General features: G+C 35.9%; 1 protein-coding gene across 2 annotated transcripts in view; it reads right to left on the minus strand.

Annotated features, from left to right (window-relative positions):
• The window catches only part of Msp300 (Muscle-specific protein 300 kDa), a 1097375-nt gene that overhangs the window by 1036702 nt on the left and 38650 nt on the right, over positions 1 to 22023 (minus strand). For both annotated transcript variants that reach the window (XM_069830616.1, XM_069830615.1), the window contains exons 2-3: positions 4392 to 4866; positions 1315 to 1534 (exon numbers count right to left, since the gene is read on the minus strand). In XM_069830616.1, the coding sequence (XP_069686717.1) occupies positions 1315 to 1534; positions 4392 to 4733 (562 nt within the window). In that variant the 5' untranslated portion in view covers positions 4734 to 4866. The remainder of the gene's footprint in view (positions 1 to 1314; positions 1535 to 4391; positions 4867 to 22023) is intronic.

Below are 22023 nucleotides of genomic sequence, written 5' to 3' on the forward strand. Positions count from 1 at the left end.
AATTCTTTAGAGACTATTTCCTACATTTTTAAGCCTGTTTTAGGCACCTAAAATTACATTTTAACGATCTAAAATTCCGTACCCTATTTACGACACTTGAAGATAGGCTATTTTTACCATTATTTTGCGTGAGATAAGTACGAACTTCCTTTAAAATCTGATTGCAACAGCGATATCAATATTCTTTATAGTAACTTTTCCGGAGATTCGGAATCCTTACTGTCCAAACAGCTATGACTATTATCTATTCTATCCAAAATTATTACCTCTCTCAACAAAAACAACAGCGTTTATTATTCTTCAGTGTTACACATCTCCCAGTGTATCTTGAGCGATAGCGACTGTTAGAGTGGAAATGAGCGGTGCCTACTGCACATTCGTTACACTGATTTCTACACTCTAGCTACAACACATCAGTTGTATCAGATCAATGTTTGTAGTTTGCCGTATACGAGCGCCCGTTTTTATTTTTATTCTAACGCCCACTGACGTCACTCAACTCTCAAAATACCCGTGAGATGTGTACTTCCTTGTGATAATTATTTTCATTTAATTCCCTTATAGCGTCTCACTGGTTAGATAAATATGGAATAACTATTAATTAATTCGCTAAACGCTTGTGAAATAACAATTGTCTATGCCAAAGTTTTACCACACTCAACATCAACAAATCACTGCCAACGAGTTTAGTTACAAATCCTAAAACTATCCTAGCAATCTCGCAAAAAAAACTGCCCACACTCGTTGAAATATTCCTCTTTCAGTCAAAGCATACCAGCAAGCGGTAATGAATTTCGCGTAACAGGCTCACAAAATTCATGTATGTGAGGTACACGCAAATACCAAACAATTCACTATTACTTATAGACATTTTCCTCGAAATTTAGATTTCTTTCTTACCGATGGCGGGCTTATGTGAGAGTGGCAATGAACCTACGGGTTCCTTAAAAACCATTTGTAAGTAAGTAAGTTTTATTATTATTATTATTGTCGATGATATTATTATTGTTATTGTCGATGATGATGATGGTGATATTATTATTATTATTATTATTATTATTATTATTATTATTATTATTAAAAAAGGGTATCCACTACAAAAATCAAATGTTCCGCATTTCATCTCTCGTAAGTTGGCAAGTCTGATGTTACATGCGCTCTGCAATTGTCAAGAAAGATGTAAGACGTTTAGTTCAGTATATCGCCGATACGGCTGAAAGCTTGGTCACACTATAACTGGAACACATGCGTTTGTTTAAAGAGAAGTAGTTACTTTGAATAGACAGTACCAAAACAGAAGGTGCAGCTCCCTACCTTGCAACTGATGGATGGTGGCTTGATATTCCGCCAGCTTCTCGTCCACGTAGTCCTGGGACTGGCTGGCGATTATGTCCGCCGTCGAGAGTCCGGCTTGTGCTGCGTCGTCATAGTCTACGGGAGGACCCGGAGGCTCCAGTGGTACTCCAATGTACTCCGCCTCAGGGAAAGGCGAGTAGAAGTATTCTGGAGACGGACACATGATGGGTGTCGGACTCTGGGGGAGAATGATACGAACTAACGTCAGTTATTATTATTATTATTACTATTATTATTATTATTATTATTATTATTATTAGCCTACATTTTTCCCTCCTCTGCCAATTTCTTTGACAGACACTACACTCCGATACAGAATGTTTCAGAATTACAGCAAATGTTTATTAGAACAGAGGTGATACCTTTAATATTTCAAGATGGGAAATAATAATAGTCGGCGAATTCTCGGTTTCTCGCAAATTGGCATTAAAATTTAGACATCTGCTAGAAAGTATGCAAGTTCTCTTGTCCTATGAACTTCATTTGTCAGATTATTGTACGAGGCGTGTCCATAAAGTAACTTTCCCACTGGTCCTACAGCTAGCAAACCATATGTTGCGCGAAGCGGCTGCGTGTACGTGATAGAGTAATGTCCTGGCATGGCGCATACGCTAGCGGAACTTCCCGAGTGCTCTCAGTAGCTTCGTTGCATTGGTTGAAGATGGACGTTCCTATTCCAGCTCCCGCCGAGTGTGAAGTGCGGTCAGTGATAAAGTTTTTGAATCCACAGGGCATAGCGCCGATTGAAATTGATCGTCAGCGTGCCAGGTCTATGAGCAAGCAGATGGTGCGTTGCTGATGTAGACAATTTTCAGCAGGACGCCAAAATGTGCATGACGAGGAATGCAGTGGGAGGCCAACCATAATCACAGACGACCTTGTGGAGCAACGCATCATCTGCTTGCTCATGACGATAGGCCCATAGACCTGGCACAGCTGACGATCAATTTCAATCGGCGCCATGTCCTGTGCATTCAAAAATTTTATCACTGATCGCACTTGACACGCGGCGGGAGCTGGAATAGGAACGTCCATCTTCAACCAATGCAACGAAGCTACTGAGAGCACTCGGGAAGTTCCGCTAGCGCATGAGCCATGCCAGGACATTACTCTATCACGTACACGCAGTCGCTTCGCGCAACTATGGTTTGCTAGCTGTGGGACCAGTGGGAAAGTTACTTTACGGACGCGCCTCGTATTTCCACTATTTTGAAGTAGTTCTGTACACCGATTATATTTGTTATAAACTACGTTTTTATCTCAGATTTTTAACATTGCACAATATGTTTTATGTACGTAATACCCTGTAAGGAAGTCATTAAAGGAAAGCCTAGCTAAATTTTATTCTTTTCAGATTGAAACTTAAGAAGCCCTTTGCAATTCAGTCTTTGTATGTAGGTGCTGTATAACGTATTATATAAATTTAATCCAACATTCTCATTTCTGATATAGTTGTGTATTAATTTTACTACATTCTACTTATTCTTGGAATTGAAAGTCGATCGGATCAAGTTTAAGGAAAAAAGCAAACGGCGTACAGAATAAACCTTTTCAACTTAATAACATAACTATTTCAGGGTTTATTCAAGAAAAAAATGCGAGTGTTTTGAAAGTTGTTCACCAAATTTTAGTTAGAAAAACAAATCGTTATCATAATTCCAAAACTTCGTAATTCTCTAGGATGCCGATTTTCACTCCTTGCGCATTTTTGAAAGTACAGCATATCCACAGACAAAGCAGTGAAGGTCAATTTGGAATACTTGGGCTATTACGATTCGACTTGACTTCTCTCTATGTGGATATGCATTCAAAAACGCGCAAAAAGTGAAAATCGACATCCGAGAGAGTTATAAGTTTTTGGACTTGAGGCAACGAAATGTTCAATAGAATCTATATACTGTATATAATAATCTTTCGTACGCTGAATTCATTATGTTTTCTGATTCCAGTAGTCCGGTCATAATTTAAGTCTTCTGTAACTTATTATTTTATGCAAATATGCACAAAAAAGCTCCTGATTTTCTAGTAAACTATATAAATATATGAAGGGTTCAGAACCATAGTGGGCCAAGCGCCAATTACTAAAACCGTAGAAAACAAGGGTTAAATGTCACTTCAGTAGATATCTATACTTTTCTAGTGTCCTAATTAAAGATTCGTTACCTAACAACAAAACTACTTTTTTACTTGTTTGTTTCCTTGCAATGTAACATAATACCAAATACCTTACTATAATAATACCGGACAGCTGTATACTAGCAGCATTGACGTGAGTGCGAAATATCACGGACTTGACATCTAGCGGAGCTGCGTGGAATTACGTCCACAAATACTTAATATTAATTGAATAGTACCGTATTTAACGTAACATTATTTTATATCAAAGCTGCATATTCTGAGAAATAGTGCGTATTTTTTCTTTGCTTTAGTGAGACAAAATTAATTCTGACATTAAGAATGAAGTTACAATAACGCTTTATATACCCATTACTTCTGACAACTGCAAAGATAAAAATGATAGTAATCTGATGCTTGTAATAATTAGTAAAGACAAGTGGACAACAATAAAACTTAATTTGCTAAAACCTTAAAATTTCCAATATATTTTAACTTCTATTCATTTATTAGGCTTAAATAAAAAAGCTGATTTATTTTGTTCCATGAATACAGAGACAAAGGCATTAAGCCTAATTAAGAATTTTGTTGACTCACGTTTTATAAGCTCTCGGAAATCGAAAGTACGATTTGGAGCAATTTGTAATATTGTAATTGTAGCAATTATAAACAGCACATGTACACCCTGACATTTTAACACAGCACTAATTAATAAAACTATTCACTAGCCCAGCAACAATATACATTGCAGTTGATTACAGCTTGTTTCGCGAGTATATCCACACCGGCCGCCTAGGTAGCAGCACCAGCGTCGTTCGCGCGCAGAACTGCTAGCTGTCCGGTATTAATATAGTAAGGTATTTGATAATACTATTCCAACTTATACCTATTTTGGGTCGTTTATGCCCGACTAATCTCACCTGCACTGGCGTGAGTCGATAAGGACGCGGTCCTTGTGGGAGCGGTACACCTGGTGGCAAAGGGGAGGGCCATCGTGGCCGCGGGCACGGAATGTACGGGGCTCCGGGCCCGGCCATTCTAGGGGGCAGTCTAGCAGGGGAAGGGCACCCGAACATGGGCGACATGGGGGGCATCGGCATCGGAGACATGGGAGAACCCGGGAGCCGGCGTGCTGACATGATGGGCGGCGGCGAGGGGGCGTAGGGCGAGGCGGGGCGAAACGGAACCGGTGAGGGTGACGGTGGCATGCGACCCCAGCCCCCTCTGGTGGGGGGCGTCGGGGGCGGCTGTTGGCCGGACATCGCTACTGCTGTTACTGCTGCACGGACCGCGAAACGAGGTTGAGACGCGTCAACCCGCGGGTGTCAGGCAGTCAGGCAGACATCACTTGCCCGCTCCCACTGGCGCTGCTGCTGCTGATGTCAGTCGATGATGCTGTAACAACAGAGAAGATACTGAGTACAACAACAAAATATAAGTCCAAATTAAAATGTAATATAAATCACAGTGCTCGAGTTGGAATAGCGCTGGCCTTCTATGCCCAAGGTTGCGGGTTCGATCCCGGGCCAGATCGATGGCATTTAAGTGTGCTTAAATGCAACAGGCTTATGTCAGTAGATTTACTGGCATGTAAAAGAACTCCTGCGGGACAAAATTCCGACACATCCGGCCACGCTGATATAACCTTTGCAATTGCTCCGCTTAAATTTATACGAAATATTTATTCTGTCTGCACCAATTGTGCGACTTTATTATTATTATTATTATTATTATTATTATCTTACTTAAAAAGATGCTGATGATAGAGATTTGTGAAGAAGGAAAATTTCTTTGTATGTAGGATAACTACTGTATTGTAGAAAAATTATAATAATAATAATAATAATAATAATAATAATAATAATAATAATAATAATGATAATAAAATTATTATTATTATTATTATTATTATTATTATTATTATTATTATTAACAAAACAAATGGACTAATAAGGGTCCACACCTGTGGAGTAACGGTCAGCGCGTCTGGCCGCGAAACCAGGTGGCCCGGGTTACCTGCTTGAGGTTTTTTCCGGGGTTTTCCCTCAACCCAATATGAGCAAATGCTGGGTAACTTTCGGTGCTGGACCCCGGACTCATTTCACCGGCATTATCACCTTCCTTTCATTCAGACGCTAAATAACCTAGATGTTGATACAGCGTCGTAAAATAACCCAATAAAATAAATAAAAATAAAAACTAATAAGGAAACATTTTGTAATATACATGTACAAGAATGTTAAAATAAGATTTCACAATGTTTTATCAAAACCTATACTTTACAGTCAACTCTGGAAATAGTGAACTCGGTTATAGTGAACATTCGGCTATAGTGAACCTAAATCGTAGGTCCCGACCAGCAAACATTAAAAAGTACATCAATATTTCCGTTTGTAGTGAACCTTGTATCCTGACAAATTCTTATTTGAAGTCAGACCTTCTTATATAAAACTGAAAGAATGTGATGAGAACAACATTCTAAGTTTCTTAGTGATTCTAGACAATGAGCTGTACTGTAAATACTGTATAGGCAACGCGTGACGACTTTGCCTCACTCCACCGTCGAAGGGTTGACATTCTGTTCTTAGACACTCTACTCTACTGTTATTTCTAATACTTCACCGTCAAAGGGTTGCCTTTTGTTCTCAGAAACACTTCCATTATAACGGATAGCATCGAAACAACGGAAAATGAAATTGCCTTCTTTTATTAAAAGGCGACTGACATTATGTCCAGAGCATAAATGAAGGTAAGATTCCGATGGCTATCAAACTCCATCAACCCTCTCCCAGTTTCCATTAAGTGACCCGGGAAATTTCAAGACTGAGTACGCAGTCACACCATAATAACGTTTGTCATTTCTACCTGATCAGTCTGTTTTTTAGTGTTCCAACAGTGAATGTACTGTATAAAAATGTCGAAGTGTAAAGTGTTTTCTTTGAAAGACAAGGCGAATATTATAAGTAACATTGAACGTGGTCTTTCGCAAGTGGACCTCGGATATAGCCTAGTGAACGAAATATGCAAGTCCGCAGAGGTTCACTGTATCCGGAGTTGACTGTATATGGTAATGAGACGTAGACTTTGAGGTAAGAGACGTATAAAACCAGCACAAATGAGATTCCTCAGATCAGTTGCAAAAGTTACAGTTTTAGATAAAATTAAAAGCAGTGAGATTAGGTATAAATTAAAAAAAAAAATGCTGTCTGACGAAATTAAGGATTATCAAAAACAGAGGCTGCATCATCTATATCGAATGCTCCTAGACAGACTACCAAGACAAGCATATATTTGTCACCCTGTGGGAAAGCGTAACTTGAGTAGACCAAGGACGAGATGGAAGGATTCAGTTAGCCTCGGAACAAGACAGCAATGACCCAGCCTTGATAGAAACATTATTATTATTATTATTATTATTATTATTATTATTATTATTATTATTATTATTAGTTGTTATATAATTAAAAGTTGGGAAAAATTAGTTACCGAAAGAGAACTACATTATTTGAGTTTCTGTTAGACAGATGACGGAAGTCAAATGATGCGAGCATTGCCTAAACGTCCTAAAGTAATAATAATTATTGTTCTCTATGCGGTGCTCCAGTAATGCTAGAAAAATGTGCAATGGGCGGTTTTGTAACATTTGCTTGACTATAAATTATAATTGGTGTAATGGTAGTCTGTACGATTCACTAGCGTTGTGTTTCTATTTTAAGATCCATACATTATAGAAGTTTTTCAGCTTCTTTCTTTATTGCATTTCTACCAGCAGGAATAGCTGCATCAATAATCTGGCACGTCTTGGCGTTACTGTCTCGAACTATGATATTTGTTTTATTTTCTTCTATTTTTCTGGCAGTTTCTACTAACGTTATATTTTGTCATGCCAGGTTCTGGGTCATGCGGATACCAATGTTCAGTTGTTTCATTTTCTTGGACTTGTATATTGTAGATAATTTAACGTATTGAGTAATTCAAAGACCATAAAAGATTTGAAAAACTCGTAATTTTGTTAATAAGTAAGTTCGTAGACAAATAATGATACAATTTTGTTCATAAAAGAATTGAGTTTTATTTTCACAGAAAGTTCTCTTTAAATTATTTCAACAAATGTAAGCGTAAGCAAACTTTTGCTCTTATTATGCAAAGAGTCTTTACCCCCCAAAAATCTAGTCATTTGTTAATTACGGAATACAACCACAGTCCGTGCATCGATGCGGTTACACGTGCATGTGTATAGTGCGCTTATATTATAAATGTCCAAAAAATTATGGGTACAAGTTATATATTTTTTAAAACTAGATGAAATGAGCTTCCAGATGAGGCAAAAACTTATTTACCAAAATTTTGAAGAAATCTGACATTTCTAGAGTCGATGTATACCTTAACTTGTTCCAATATTGAATTGTTAATACAAATTTTGTTTTGGACTTTTGTTTTTGTTTTTGAGACTTCCATGTTAAAGTCTTCTGCAATATAATTAAGATAATGAATAGAGTACTGAATTAACCAGTGTCAGTATTGATGCCATCACTATCATCATCATCATCATCATCATCATAATCAACAGTGATTGTCATAAAACACCTCACTTTCAACCGACATCCAAAATTAGTATCATGGTCTACTTTTAAGTTTATCTTATAAAAATTTGCAATAATGTCTCTTAACATTTCATAAAAAAAGATTACGTTAATTACATTATCTACGAGAAATTCAACACAATATTTCGAGAATTTCATATAAATTACCAACAATACAGACTAAACTATGTGTTGATAAAGCTTAATATACTCAAAGTAATAGGCATATTGTTGTTTCTTAATGTATATTGTAAAGTACTTGAGCGTTTTTGGTACTTAATAAAAAGTAAGTGAAAAAAATTACAGATGTGAAGGACAACTCTTAATTTTTTATCGTGTGCCGTATGCAATGCGATTTTAATACAAACGTTACCTTTCATCTTAATTTAAAACAATTACTATGAAACAGAAAGGACATGTACATTATATTGACACTGAAATATAATCTAATTGCTAGAGCTCTAGACATAATGTTAAAAATGTAGGCATAAAACAGTAAGAATTTAATGAGGCCATTAAAGGTCATAATAATATTTTGACAGAGAGCCATTTTCGTAGCGAATGGCACACAACAAATTGTAACCGTGCATTATGTATATGTGAATTTCTCTTTAATTCCCTACAAATTTTCTGCTTAAGAAGCAGACCGTATTGTCATGAACAATATTCTCACAGTAAATCACTTCGTACGATCCACAGATTTCACTTGAGTATCATTAATGTCAGAAGCCAGATATACGCCAATTTTATACAAAATCTAAGTAATATAAACTTAATAGCTTTTTCCATAAAAATAACTGAGAGATTTTTATGTCCTCCCAGACACGCTAGCCAGTTCATTTCAGATATTTTATACATTATTTACATAACCATAGCTCACAGCAATAAATAACAAAAGAGCATTCTGAATTCTGTACAAAATTTCTCCAAGAATTAATAGCTCCGGTTCCATTATAATATCCTTTGTAAATAGTATTCAGCATGTTACATAATAATTAAGCCCAGTCGTAAATGTATGCTCCCCATCAACATGATCGAAGTTCGATCCCCATCAAGTCCTCTAAAATTTGTAGATTTTCTCCAAGAACTTAGATTTCCTCTGTTATTCTCGTTGTTTGGTTATTGCTATATCAAACATCATATCGTGTTATAGAGCTTTACCATAGATTGTAATTGTCACAAAACATATGGCGCCATCTTATTTATTCATACCATACGGGTTAACTTTTTTAATTTTCCAGCTGCTTACCTCGAAAACAACGCGTTTGTGAGAATAGAATTTTGAATAAACGTTTTTTAGTTTGAAAGGAAAAACAATAGGCTATCATTAGTTATTTTTAATTTAGTGGAGATTATCAAGGTCATTTTAAGGTCAACTTGGTTTTCTAATGGGAACCCAAACTTTTTAAAATCAGATTCTGATTTCACGCACAAAACAAACAACTTTTCTCTGAAATATATTTTGTGAAACCCTTCGTTTATAAAATATTTAACAAAATTGAAAACATTAGTACACGGTAATATTTGGAAAGATTATATCTCAAATTTCTTCTGTTTGTCTTTGATACAAAAAATAAACATACGAAAACAAATAAATCAGATATCTTTTATTTCACTTTCACATACGTAAGTTCTATCTGCTCGCAACTTATTGGAAATACTAACTTTTAACTCAGTTCTGTAACGATCGTGAACTATTAATCGTTAAAACGAATGTTATGTTTATGTAATAATAATGATGATGATAATAATAATAATAATAATAATAATAATAATAATAATAATAATAATAATAATAATAATAATAATATGTATTTGAACTTTACAGGTAGTGTGCAGGTAATATTTTGCTCGTTACGTCATACCCTATGGACCCATTTGATATTTTTTTTCGCTAATTAGTCATGGTAAATAGTTTAATAATCATAATCTGATCAGGTATTTCACTAAAGTCTATCGGAATAGATGTTCAAAATATTTCCCTCTCTCACGTACACACAATTCCGAGTACAGTTGTACATCTCGTTCCTATATTTTGAGACTCCCTCTTATATCTCTGCTGCAGCTGCGTAAATCTTTGTGAATAGATCTTATTTATTTGCTATCTCACAACTATAGATACGTTCCTTCATGAAGCCCAACAAACAGAAGTCCAGTAGTGTCATGTCTGGAGACTGCGCCGGCCAAGAAAGTTGATCATCCCTAATCACTACAAGTTGGAGAAACCGAATGTTGGTTATAAAATACAGTACTCTAATCACAACAGTGCAAAGGCCTACAAAGCGAAATAAAACGACAAATGGCTCCATACAGTATGTCAAGCAAAGGAAAGTTTATCACGGTACAACTCGAAAATGTGGTCGAACTCCGAAAAATGGTACAATTTTTTAAGCAAATTAGGTCCTCTATCACCCCCTTAATGATTGACGTTACATTTTGATATGCCCTGTATAGTAAATCAATTACAATTATTAGAGTCTAACTTATAACATCTGTAAGACGTCCAGTCATATATATATATATATATATATATATATATATATATATATATATATATCATGCTTAACTGGGGGAGGTGTAACTACATAAATTCTTGTAACAAAGACAGCAGAGCAGGTTTAGCGTGGCTAATATTGGGGGCATGGAAGGGTAATAAAATGTCAAAGAAGAAGGAGAGCGCCTTTGTCCACTGTGCGGGGAAAAGGACTCCTGGATACATATTTATTGCAGTGTGTCGAATCGGAATATATCCGGAGAAAATATCTACCACCCTCGATGCTAAGTCAGAATAGGAGTTCGCTTGCATGTCTTGACCTCATGGGGAATAGAGAATGGGAACAAAAGACTGGATTGTTCCTCTTGAAGGCAGACAGATTAGAACTCCAGCTGTTGAAGTTCGTGATGCGAACTGACGAAGGGATAATGGTAACTACTCAATTGCGCACTTTTATGCCTGTTTTAGGCTAGGATACATTATATAATGTGTTTTGTTTGTGCCATTTTCATTTTAATCTGTATGTTCTTTTGGAGAATGGTTGGATCCAGTTATAGGTGAGGGAGATTAAACCTACAAAGTAGGACTTATTTTACACAGCACGTACGGTCAGAAGATCCGTGCAATGGATTTAAGAGAAAATTCTGATAATATAGTACATCTGTATGTACAATATTGCTCAATAAATCCAATATTAAACTATATATATATATATATATATATATATATATATATATATATATATATATTGCAATCATTACTCTATAATTTTTGCAATAGATTTACGGTAAAATACATAAGAAACCTGGAGTCCTTTACGACGAGAAGAGAGAAATAATATTAACTTGGTGGAATGAAGAACTAATATCTGCAGAGAAGGAATACAAAGCTTAATTAAATTTCGTGATGACATAAGAGTGATTCATTAATTCGAAGTCGGCCCACTGACCGAGCAGATGGCGGGACAGAGCCTCCTCGTCTATTTTTACATAACGACCGATTTCAGAGAAGAAACAGCGGTTACTCATTTCTTTATGCTCTAAATACAATTGAACGGAAACGGCTCGCCGCTGCTCACACTGGAAGGTAGCAGTTTGACTCCATATCTATATTTGAACTCTTTACGAGTTCTTCTCCAATATTTACTCCCACTAATGAGTAGAAATATTTATAGCACTCATTAATTACTACTTTCAAAGACATCGCAGAGGATTTCAGTGTAGGTACATGAGTCAGTGATAAAATATTACATAATCTTTTGCAGTAATTTAGTTGTGAAGATTTTGTAGGGTTCAATCGTTTCTAAAAACAGAAACATAATGGAACAAAAGTAAAGTTATTACAAAATATAAATCATAATCCTAGATGCGAATTCACACAGGGCCAAAGCCAACCAACCGATTGCTGGCTCACGTCCACATGCCTCAGCAGAGGTGAACGATCATTCAACTAATACGGCGTTATAGTGTGTATTATATGGTTAGTATGATGACCTCCCTCTACGATAGGTAGCGAAAATCCGGTTTCGCAAACCAGCTATAACGGCTGGGGGTATCATCGTGCTAACCACACGATACCTCTATTCTGGTTGGATGATCGTCCACCTCTGCTTCGGAATGTGGACGTGAGGCCAGCAGCCGGCTGGTTGGCCTTGGCCCTTCATGGGTTGTAGCGCCATGGATTTACTTTATTTACTTTACGATGACCTTCCCAGCCATTAAAAACTTATAGCTGATTCGCGGAACCGGATTTCGCTTATCGTAGATTTAGATTTCTAGATTCAACACGATGCTGGTTGGGCGCTGGCCGAAATTTTATGAGAAGGCTTGAAGCAGTGCTCATTTCGTAACGCAAGTCCAGATATGATGTCTTAGACTAGTGGCGAAGTGCATGAACTTCGGTTAAAACGCAGTAATCATAGATTACGAAACGACGGTTAAACAGTAACCTTGGTTAAAATGTAATTTCTGTGCACCATTCATAATCACCGATTACTTAAACAAGGTTAGCTGACACCTCATTTAACCACAGTAATGTCTATGTTTCTACAAAATTACTAAAGGATAGATAATAGTCAACGTCTAAAAACGACTGCATTTACCTCGTTCTACATCAAAATGAAAGTGTCCTACATTTTTGCGTTGCATTCATTTGTCTTTGAGCGCTTGTTATGTTTGCGATTTACATTTCTTTGTTTTTCAGTGGTTAAAATTGTACAAAATGGAAAATTGACTGCAAAAATGATTATATCCCAATGTGAGGTTGAAGTATCGATAAGCTTAATTACTACATTTAAATATATTATACAAAAAATATGTAATATCCATAAATGAATAGAATGCAGTAGATTAGTAGAAATGTGTGTACGATCCAGGACCCCATTTACACCAAAGAACTGTGCATTATCCGAAGATCCATTTCTAAGCTTTTTTTGTTCAGCCAGTGACATAGAGAAAGAGATATTCGAGTGATTCCTCTTAAAATACAGAAAATAACAGTTGCATAAAATCGTAATATAAGCAGCCGATAGATAGGAGAAATATGACTGTTTTTTATTTCAAGTGACCCATTTGTTGCAGCAGAAATGACACTGTAGATTTTGATAAACGAAAACCCTCCTGGAATTTTCTGTCACCTAATTTCTCGTAAGAATTCTCCCTTTCCACTAAAGAAACTTCACGCTCACCATCACCCCTATCCAAGTATACTGTACAATAATAATCGTCTTCGAAATAATCAGCTGTGGATCTGACCGCCATTTTGTTTTAATATCTACTAATCAATGGTTACCTCCTTTAACCGCTCGAATATGGACGGTTAGAGATTACTGTGGTTAACCTCCTATTTAAGTCCTAACCGAGGTCGATCCGCTGTTAAAATGCTTAACCAGGGGTTAGGTGACAATTTTAACTGGTGGTTACACTAACCGATGTTGATGCACGTGGGCATAAGCATCGCAAAACTGTGTTTCGTGAAACAGTTCCTGAACTCTGACGTAAGTTCCACGTGACAACACCCTTCTCCGCGCTGAACCCCTTCCTCTAGCCTTGTCTGTAGTCAGCAGTGGCTCGCTCTGTTATCCAGTACTATCTGAATAGTGATTTGGCGTTCATAACAGATATTTCTGAACAGCTGAACAAACTAAACTCCCGACTTCAAGTACGTGATCAGAACATAGTCGACATGTAAGACGCGGTGAAATGTTTTTCCATGATGATAAATATTTGGAAAGTGCAATTGACAGAAAATGAGTTTCATCATTTTTCTTGTCTGAAGTCACTTTCAAATGTTTCTGATTCAAGAATAGATAAATACTGCGACATCCTGGAAACATTACTTTCAGAATTTAGGGATAGAAGGTTTTGTGATTTTAAATAAATGGAAAATGATTTCTCTCTATTCGTAAATCCTTTCAACACACTCCTTCTGAAGGTATGATCAAACTTAAAATTTGAGGTTGCTGATTTCCAAAATGACAACTTTGTGAAAAGCAAGCATAAGGATTGTGTTGGTTTAGATGTATTTAAAAATATTGACTCCTCTAAATATCCACGTCTTAGATCATTTGCTACCACAGTCGCAGCTACGTTCGGTTCTACGTGTATTTGTGAAAACATTTTTTTTCAAAATTAAACATATTAAAATCTAAAAGAAGGACACGCTTAACAGAGGTCACCCTTTGTGCACAGTTGGCAGTGGCTACTTATGAGGCAACCCCTAATTTTGAGATCTTACAGAATGGAAATATTGTAATCAAAAAGTAAAGTAATGCAGATAAAAATAAAATAATCCTAAAAATACATCAAATTCTTATTTCTTGTGTTATTTCTTTGTTATGAACACAGAAGGTAGTGACGATCACAAACCGCCTCTGCTATCTAGCTTACTGCTACCGATGCCCGACCCCCTGTCTTCACTTTGTGACGTTTTGCGATGCCTACCTTAGACCATGACACTACGGTGAAGAACAGATTATAAATAAGCAACATGAATACAACATAGCAAATGTTAATAATATATTTAGTTAATTTATTGGATGGATGATTGGTTACTTGCTCGTTTGGTTTCTAATTCCATGGTCAACTAACATCGTTTTGTAAACCTGATACTCGAATATAGTTGAATTTGTTTCTGAGGTGAACCAGTCTGTATCATAGAATTAATAATTTCGAAGAGAAATCAAAAGAAAAGTAGGTAAGATAAACTAATAGATTCATACTTAATTTATAAAGGAAAAATCTTTCTTCTCTAATGAAATATAGGCCTACCAACCAACAAAGGAAGTGAAGCCAATAAAGTATAAAATAACAAATAAATAAATACTGGAGGATAATCACTAGCAAAGTAATTTTCTCGTCGTTTCTATTCTTATATTTCAGATAGTACTATCAAGGATAATCGACCGAACCATCTGAACCTGAAGTAAGAATAAAAAATTATTGATGGGCGATACAAAGTCCTTAATTTTTTATATCTGTTAATTCCACGTGGGATAAAATTCTTGGAATTCAATTTATCCAATGTATCTCAACTATTTGCATATTTCATAATCAATTATTTTCGGTAACTAAGCATAGGCTAACAAATTCAACAAAGTGGGCGAACCTTCCTGATAGTGAGACAGATACTCGCATTCCTAGGTATACTTTCGTATATAATGAAGTTTTGCTTCAACCAAAATATTCGTCACAATTGGATGGTTCAGCTACCAGTAATTGGGTCAATTTGATAGCTCGCTGGAGCAGAAATCTGCAAGCAAAATTACCATTTTGTTACCGAGGACAAGATCAATTCGTCTTCAAATGGTGAAAGAATTGAGAGTGAAAGGGGAGAAATAATAGGAAGCAATTAAAAAGAAGACAGAAGAGAATGATAAATTGGCAATGAAACAAATTAGAACGAAAAGGAATTTGAAGTCAAAATACCAAAAAAGAAGGAAGTTAGATAATAATTAAGAGACAGAAAAGAAGAAAACAAAAAATAAAACGAAATTGAAACTGAAAGATAACAAAGAAATAAAGAAAGAAATACATAAATAATAAATGAAACAATACGAAAAGTAATAATTAACGGGATAAAATGAACAAAAGACGGAAAGGGACCAGATATCAATTACTAAAAGAAATAAATTAAGGAAACAAGAAAGAATCTATGATTATACATAATGAAAGATGCCAAACAAATAAATACAGAAAACAGGTAACGGAAAGACATTAGAAAACAATTAAAGAATATCAATTAAGAAAACAAGAAAAATTTTAAAAATAAAATGTGACAAACACAAGAATAAATAAAGAAACAAAGAAATAAAAACAAGAAAAATAAGAACGGAACAAAAAACTGAAGCTGGAAAGAAATTAGATAACAATTTAAAAAAATAGGAATTAAGAAAACCAGAAAGACAGTAAAATGAAAATGAATGATTACAAATAAAGATATAAATAAAAGAAAAATAAGTAAGGAAAGAAATTAACTTGAACTAAAAAACATAAACAAAAACAAAAGTTGAAAAGAAGTTAGATTAACAACTAAAATATAGAAATTGAGGAAACAAGCATGAAATTAAAAATAATAGATAACAAATAACGAAACAAATATACAAGTGCAAGAAAAATAAAACGGGGAAAAATGAACGAGGACAAAAACGAAACAAAATAATATAAATATATTAAGAAACTTCAATAATATCCCTAATCGTTGGTTCATAATATAGCAGAAAATGCACTCTTCATTTTTCAGCCAAACATGCAGTCTAATTTTATTGAAGAAGCTTCTTCCTTCCGCAAATCGCTACATGCAGTCATGTATCCAAATTTAACACGAATGCCCTCATTCTGAAATTCATTTTTAGAGAGTCACTTGGCTGTGTTTGAAGGCGCCGCGATATGTCGCGATGAGCTGGAGACGATGATGGGTGCATTGCTTGACGACTCTAAATATAATATCCTATCCGGAACAAACGCACAGCGACACTTAATGCGTTCCTTGCACCAAGCGGGTGGCATCCAGCCTGAATTATGAACACCAGTCTTCTGTTCCTTGTCCATTTCTTGAGAAAATCAGATTCTTGGCATGAATTACACGCAGGTCAAGTGTCCTGTATTTTCTACAATTTAATAACTAGATGTTTATTTATTACGTTATTCACGACGCACATACAAACTGCAGCTGCTGTTCTGCGCCGAGAGTGGAAAGAAATGGTAAAAATAGCGGTCATATCATTAACGAAAAGGAAGTGAACAAAAGATTCCATAAGACAAGCTGTCACGAAAATAAATTGAAATGAGAATCATCATGACTTCCTGAAACAGGTGTTAGAATAGTCCAACTATGATAATGATGTCTTCACTGTAACTCAAACGCCAGCGTTGCTGCTACTACAAATCCAGGGCAACCGGATACCATTATCGGCAGAAAGTGAATGTTTAATTGCATACGAATATTTATTTTCTTTCTACAGAGACTAAATTTTAATTCAATATGAAGCATGAGGTGCTTTATTTTCTTACATCACCAAGAGTCTCTTAGTTGTGTGTTTGAAAGGTTGGTTCACTAGTCGATCAGGATGAAACGGACAAAATTAAAAATATATGAGGATGATGGTGGTAAGATATAAATTTATATTGCGCCAAGTCATCAATTAATATATACAAGGTGTTGCAATGAAAAGGAAAATGGAAGGTAGCCAGAGCAAAAACCAAAATATTTGTCTGACCATCCCTACACGACTACATGCTTCACATTGCGTTTGTCATTGATCGCATGGTATGCGTAGTGAAAGGACGTCTCTGGTTACCATTAGTTACTTTTTTTTTAAATACAATAGGCTATATTATGTGTGTCTGTGTGTGTATGTATGTATGTATGTATGTATGTATGTATGTATGTATGTATGTATGTATGTATGTATTATGCATAATTATTTTTTCTCGACTATTACACTTTTACTACGTCATACTACTTTTGACCAATAAAACGGTACGAAAGGACGACTTTCAACCAATCATGGCTGCTTATCGCACAATTTTATCGTGTCCCTAGCATTTGTTTCTTTGTTTGACAACATTTCAAACTGGATTGGTCTGCGCATCAAAAAAAAAAACAAACAAACAAAAAAACAAAAAACAAAAAATTACAAACCACTCCAGTCGATACACAGCACTTTCAAATATGACTCGCCTTGGCATTCAAAAACAAGAATTAATAAAGATCACTGGTCATAGCTATGCATTTTCCCTGAAATCCTATTTACAAATAAATGAAGAGCAACATTCGGAAATCCTGAATAAGTTGAGGAATACACCATGTACATCAACGACTTCCACTTCTTTTACCCACACGTCCAATATAACATCAACTGAATCACCAACTACTAAAACGTTCAAATTTGAAAATTGTACTTTCATTAAATGTTCCTTTTAAAATTATTCATATTTATTTTTTATTTCATCATCCTTAATTAAAACCTTTCTTATTTTTATCATTCCGAATTATAAATTTTCAAACATTTGTTTATTATACAGGGACATCATTTTATTTTTATTTCAATTTTTATTGTACCTGAGTTTTTGAATCTACTTCACTCCCACCCCTTCTACTAAGGAAGTTCCAACTCCACACAGAACCAAGACCGCAGATAGTAAGCAGTACTGAGTTATTGAGTATAGTACGTTCCAGAAATATGTTCGCGTTTTCCAGTGACGAAAGAGCTTTCAATATTCAATCATATTTTCGCACAGGTACTGTCCGTTTGCCTACGTCGCATCCCGATTTCCCCTACCTGCTTCTGCTCGCCCCTCTGTAATAGCTGGGCTGTCTTAGCTCTTTTCTGAAGACATTAATTTCTCTTAGGAATTGGAAGTTTACGTAATATTATACAGCTGTTTAATTTAACTTAAATAAAAGGGCCTCGTTAAGTAACTAACTGTCACGTGATTTCCTCCCTTTCTACAATCCTGCGGCATAACCACTTGGACGGACAGTAGATAGCACGTCTGAGTAATTTTATATTTTCGGGTCGGGCAGAAGTGAAGATTGAATTTACAGTACGTAGAGTAGGTACAGAATTATTTCAACATGAGTTACTAGTACGAAGGACGAAACTGGCAATTGGAATTAGATGCAATAGTCTATAGTGCGATAATATGCACAAAAGAACTGAAGCCTGTATCGAAATGAAAGGCCACCATTTTCAAAATTGTGTTTAAATATTCATATTATGATTATTTTTCAATTTAACTTCTTTCTCTATATTGTACGCTAATGTGCTGTAGACAGTATAATATACACTGCATAATGAATGCGTTCGCATGGATAACTCACTTCGTGAGTAAAAACACTTATTCTTAATACAGTACTGTACTTTGATTAAAGAAAAACCTAATGAAAATTATCAAACTCAAAATCGCGATATTTCCTAGTTTACGTAAATGGATGAACTACTTTTCTTCCTTCCTATACCTAGTAGAGTGATTTGTGTTTTACGCCAGTATCATCGAACTCCAGTTTTGGAGGGGGGAGCAAGCGGTGTTTCCGGTTCTCTAAAGGTATAGACAGGTTAATATTAAAAATGTTAGTAAAAATAAAATGATGTCCCTGTATTTAGGTTATGTTATAGCTTCTGCTGTGTGATATTATGGATAGTCACGTATCAGAGATTGTTTAATGCTAAGATTTATTGAAAATCATCTGTCAAGTGACGTTGATTACTGGGATCCGGATAATTGAAGTAGAATGCAACTTTTTAATAAAAATGAAACTGAATCAACAAAGCCTTCTTGACTAGTAACCTCCACAGAGTTCAATAAAGATTCCATAGTTGGCACAACTGATAACAAGAAAACAACTAATCATAACACACTATTGCCATCTAGCGGAATACAATAGTACAATAATACATTTGAAGACAGTTCAGTATTTTCGTAAGTCAATTAATATTTCATTGTATTGGAGTACTTCGTTACTTCTAATCTTTATATACTTTCTTCTAATCGTGTAATAGTCAATTAAATCCCACTCGAGTTTTGATTTTCTCTAGATAAATCAAAACTTCTAGTGAGATTACTGTTGATAAATTTTCTTGTTTCCGAAGTCCCCTGACTTGACCGTCTGTGATTTCTTTTTATGGGGTCACATAAAGAATCTTGTCTATATACCTCCACTACCTCAAAATCTGCAACAGCTCAAACTTCTTATTACTGCCGCCATCGAGTCCATCCCTATAGATATGTTGGATCGTGAGTGGCATGAGTGGGAATATCGCCTTGATGTCTGCAGCATGACACGTGGAGCACACATCGAGTGTCTTTGAGGAAGGTACGACAATTTTTTAGTTTCTCTTTCTAATGATATCAGTTTCGTACAAATCCGGCAACTGACAACGACGCTGTAGCAGTTTATACCCCGGAATGTTTATGCGGACACACTGTACATTCAGATAATTCCTGCAAAATTTATTCAGTCAGAAAAAGGAGTAATTGTTGTTGCTATTTACTGATTAGATAAGTAAACAGATGAGGACGCTCCCTGAGGCAGCCTCTTCAAGGGAATAACGTCACTTCCCTTGCTAGCCCCAGGTCACAGTGGACCGCTGTGTAGTACCTGATCGAAAGATTCCAAGCATAGGGATACGTGCAAGTCCTCGACGGTTAAGATGGTAGAAAGGATCTGAGTATAACTTCCGCTTTCTGGCCTCCTGAGCGGAAAAGTCATTCTTTCTGTGGGGTTTTGAGTATGAGGGCTCATGTCTGGAATAGCATGGGCAATTAAAATGCAGCGGAAGAAGCATTCCCTTCATGGGTCCTATACGTAGAGGAGCTTCTCGATTAAGCTACGAGATGATGGCCTCAACATTAATTTTATCTTGAGAGATAATCACTTCTCCAGGAGACATTTCAACTTCTCAAATCCTCCAAAGAAATAAAAACTAATACTCTGCATTTCTAGGACTACAGACTATAATAGTAAAAACAGTAATAAATTACAAAACAGCTGTACAAGTAAAATCCTTTAAATACCAAAACTAATTCGTCATATGAGAAAAGCAACGAAATTAAAGAAAATCCAAATAAATGTAATTACTCAAATTTGGGTCCAATAAAAGATTAAGAAGACAGAACTGAAGCAGGAGAAGTGAAGTTTCTTAGTTATGTAGCTGAATATACCTCTTAGAAGCAAAAATGCAGTGAGGGTGTAAGATATTAATTAAACATTGAAAATACTGAACATATCTTAAAGCAACATCAAAATAATTGGAAGAATCGTATTGATGGAATGCCAGTTACACGAGTTGCAAGCGCAGCCATGAATTACAACCCAAAAGGGAAAAAGTCAGTAGAAAGGCCACTAAAAATTATGAAAGAGGTCAGAAGACCTAAACTCTGATCCTAATTATAATTATTATGATGGCGATGATAAAATACAGCCCATTTGATAATGAAAATGAGTTTAACCCAATATTTTAACTACCTTCAAGGCTCGACAATCTGCAACACGGATTTTTCGAAGAAATTGCAGCATGACACGGCGTACGAAGTAAACGTCTGCTAACAGTAATGTTCTCTAAAAAAACAATAAACAAGAGAGAATAAATGAATAAGAAAAATTACAGAAGACGACAAAATGATGATTATGATGATGGATGATGAAATGCAGCCCTTTGAGTGATGAAAATGAGTTTAATCCAACAAGATTTCAACTCCCTTAAGGTCCGACAATCCGGAAAACGTATGTGCCGAAGAAGTTGCCGCATGACACGGCGTACGAAGTAAATAATATACGTCGCTGAAAATGTTCTCTAAATGAACAAGGAACAAGAGAGAATAAATTAATGAGAACAAATTTATAAAGACAAACATGACGGAATACTTGCTAGCACATTCCACCTTCATCACAGATGACGACAAAAGATGATGATGTTGATGATTATGATGATGATGATGATAATGATAATGATGATGCCTTTGGTAGTGAAAATGAGTTTACTCCAACGCCTTAAGGTCCAACAATCCGCAACACAGATGTGTCGAAGAAGTTGCCGCATGACACGGCGTATGCAGGAAACAAAATTTACATTAAAAACCGTATTACATAGTTCGAACTAATGATACCGGAGCCAGTTCAGGATTATTAGAAATTTCGGATTAAACGGGGGACAGAAATGCAAGCAGGTAAACAACGTTTTATCCCCTCCCCATCCTTCACTTTGTTCAGTTTCGAGGTTTATGAAGCGTTGGTTGAAGATAACCGATTTTTTCCAAGATTATCTGCTCATCGTCAGAAGAAGCTAACTTACTTATTGGCTTTTAAGGAACCCGGAGGTTCATTGCCGCCCTCACATAAGCCCGCCATTGATCCCTATCCTGAGCAAGATTAGTCCAGTCTCTACCATCATATCCCACCTCCCTCAAATTCATTGTAATATTATCTTCCCATCTACGTCTCGGCCTCCCCAAAGGTCTTTTTCCCGCCGGTCTC

Source organism: Periplaneta americana, chromosome 7, assembly GCF_040183065.1.
Source record: "Periplaneta americana isolate PAMFEO1 chromosome 7, P.americana_PAMFEO1_priV1, whole genome shotgun sequence".
Lineage (NCBI taxonomy): Eukaryota > Metazoa > Arthropoda > Insecta > Blattodea > Blattidae > Periplaneta > Periplaneta americana.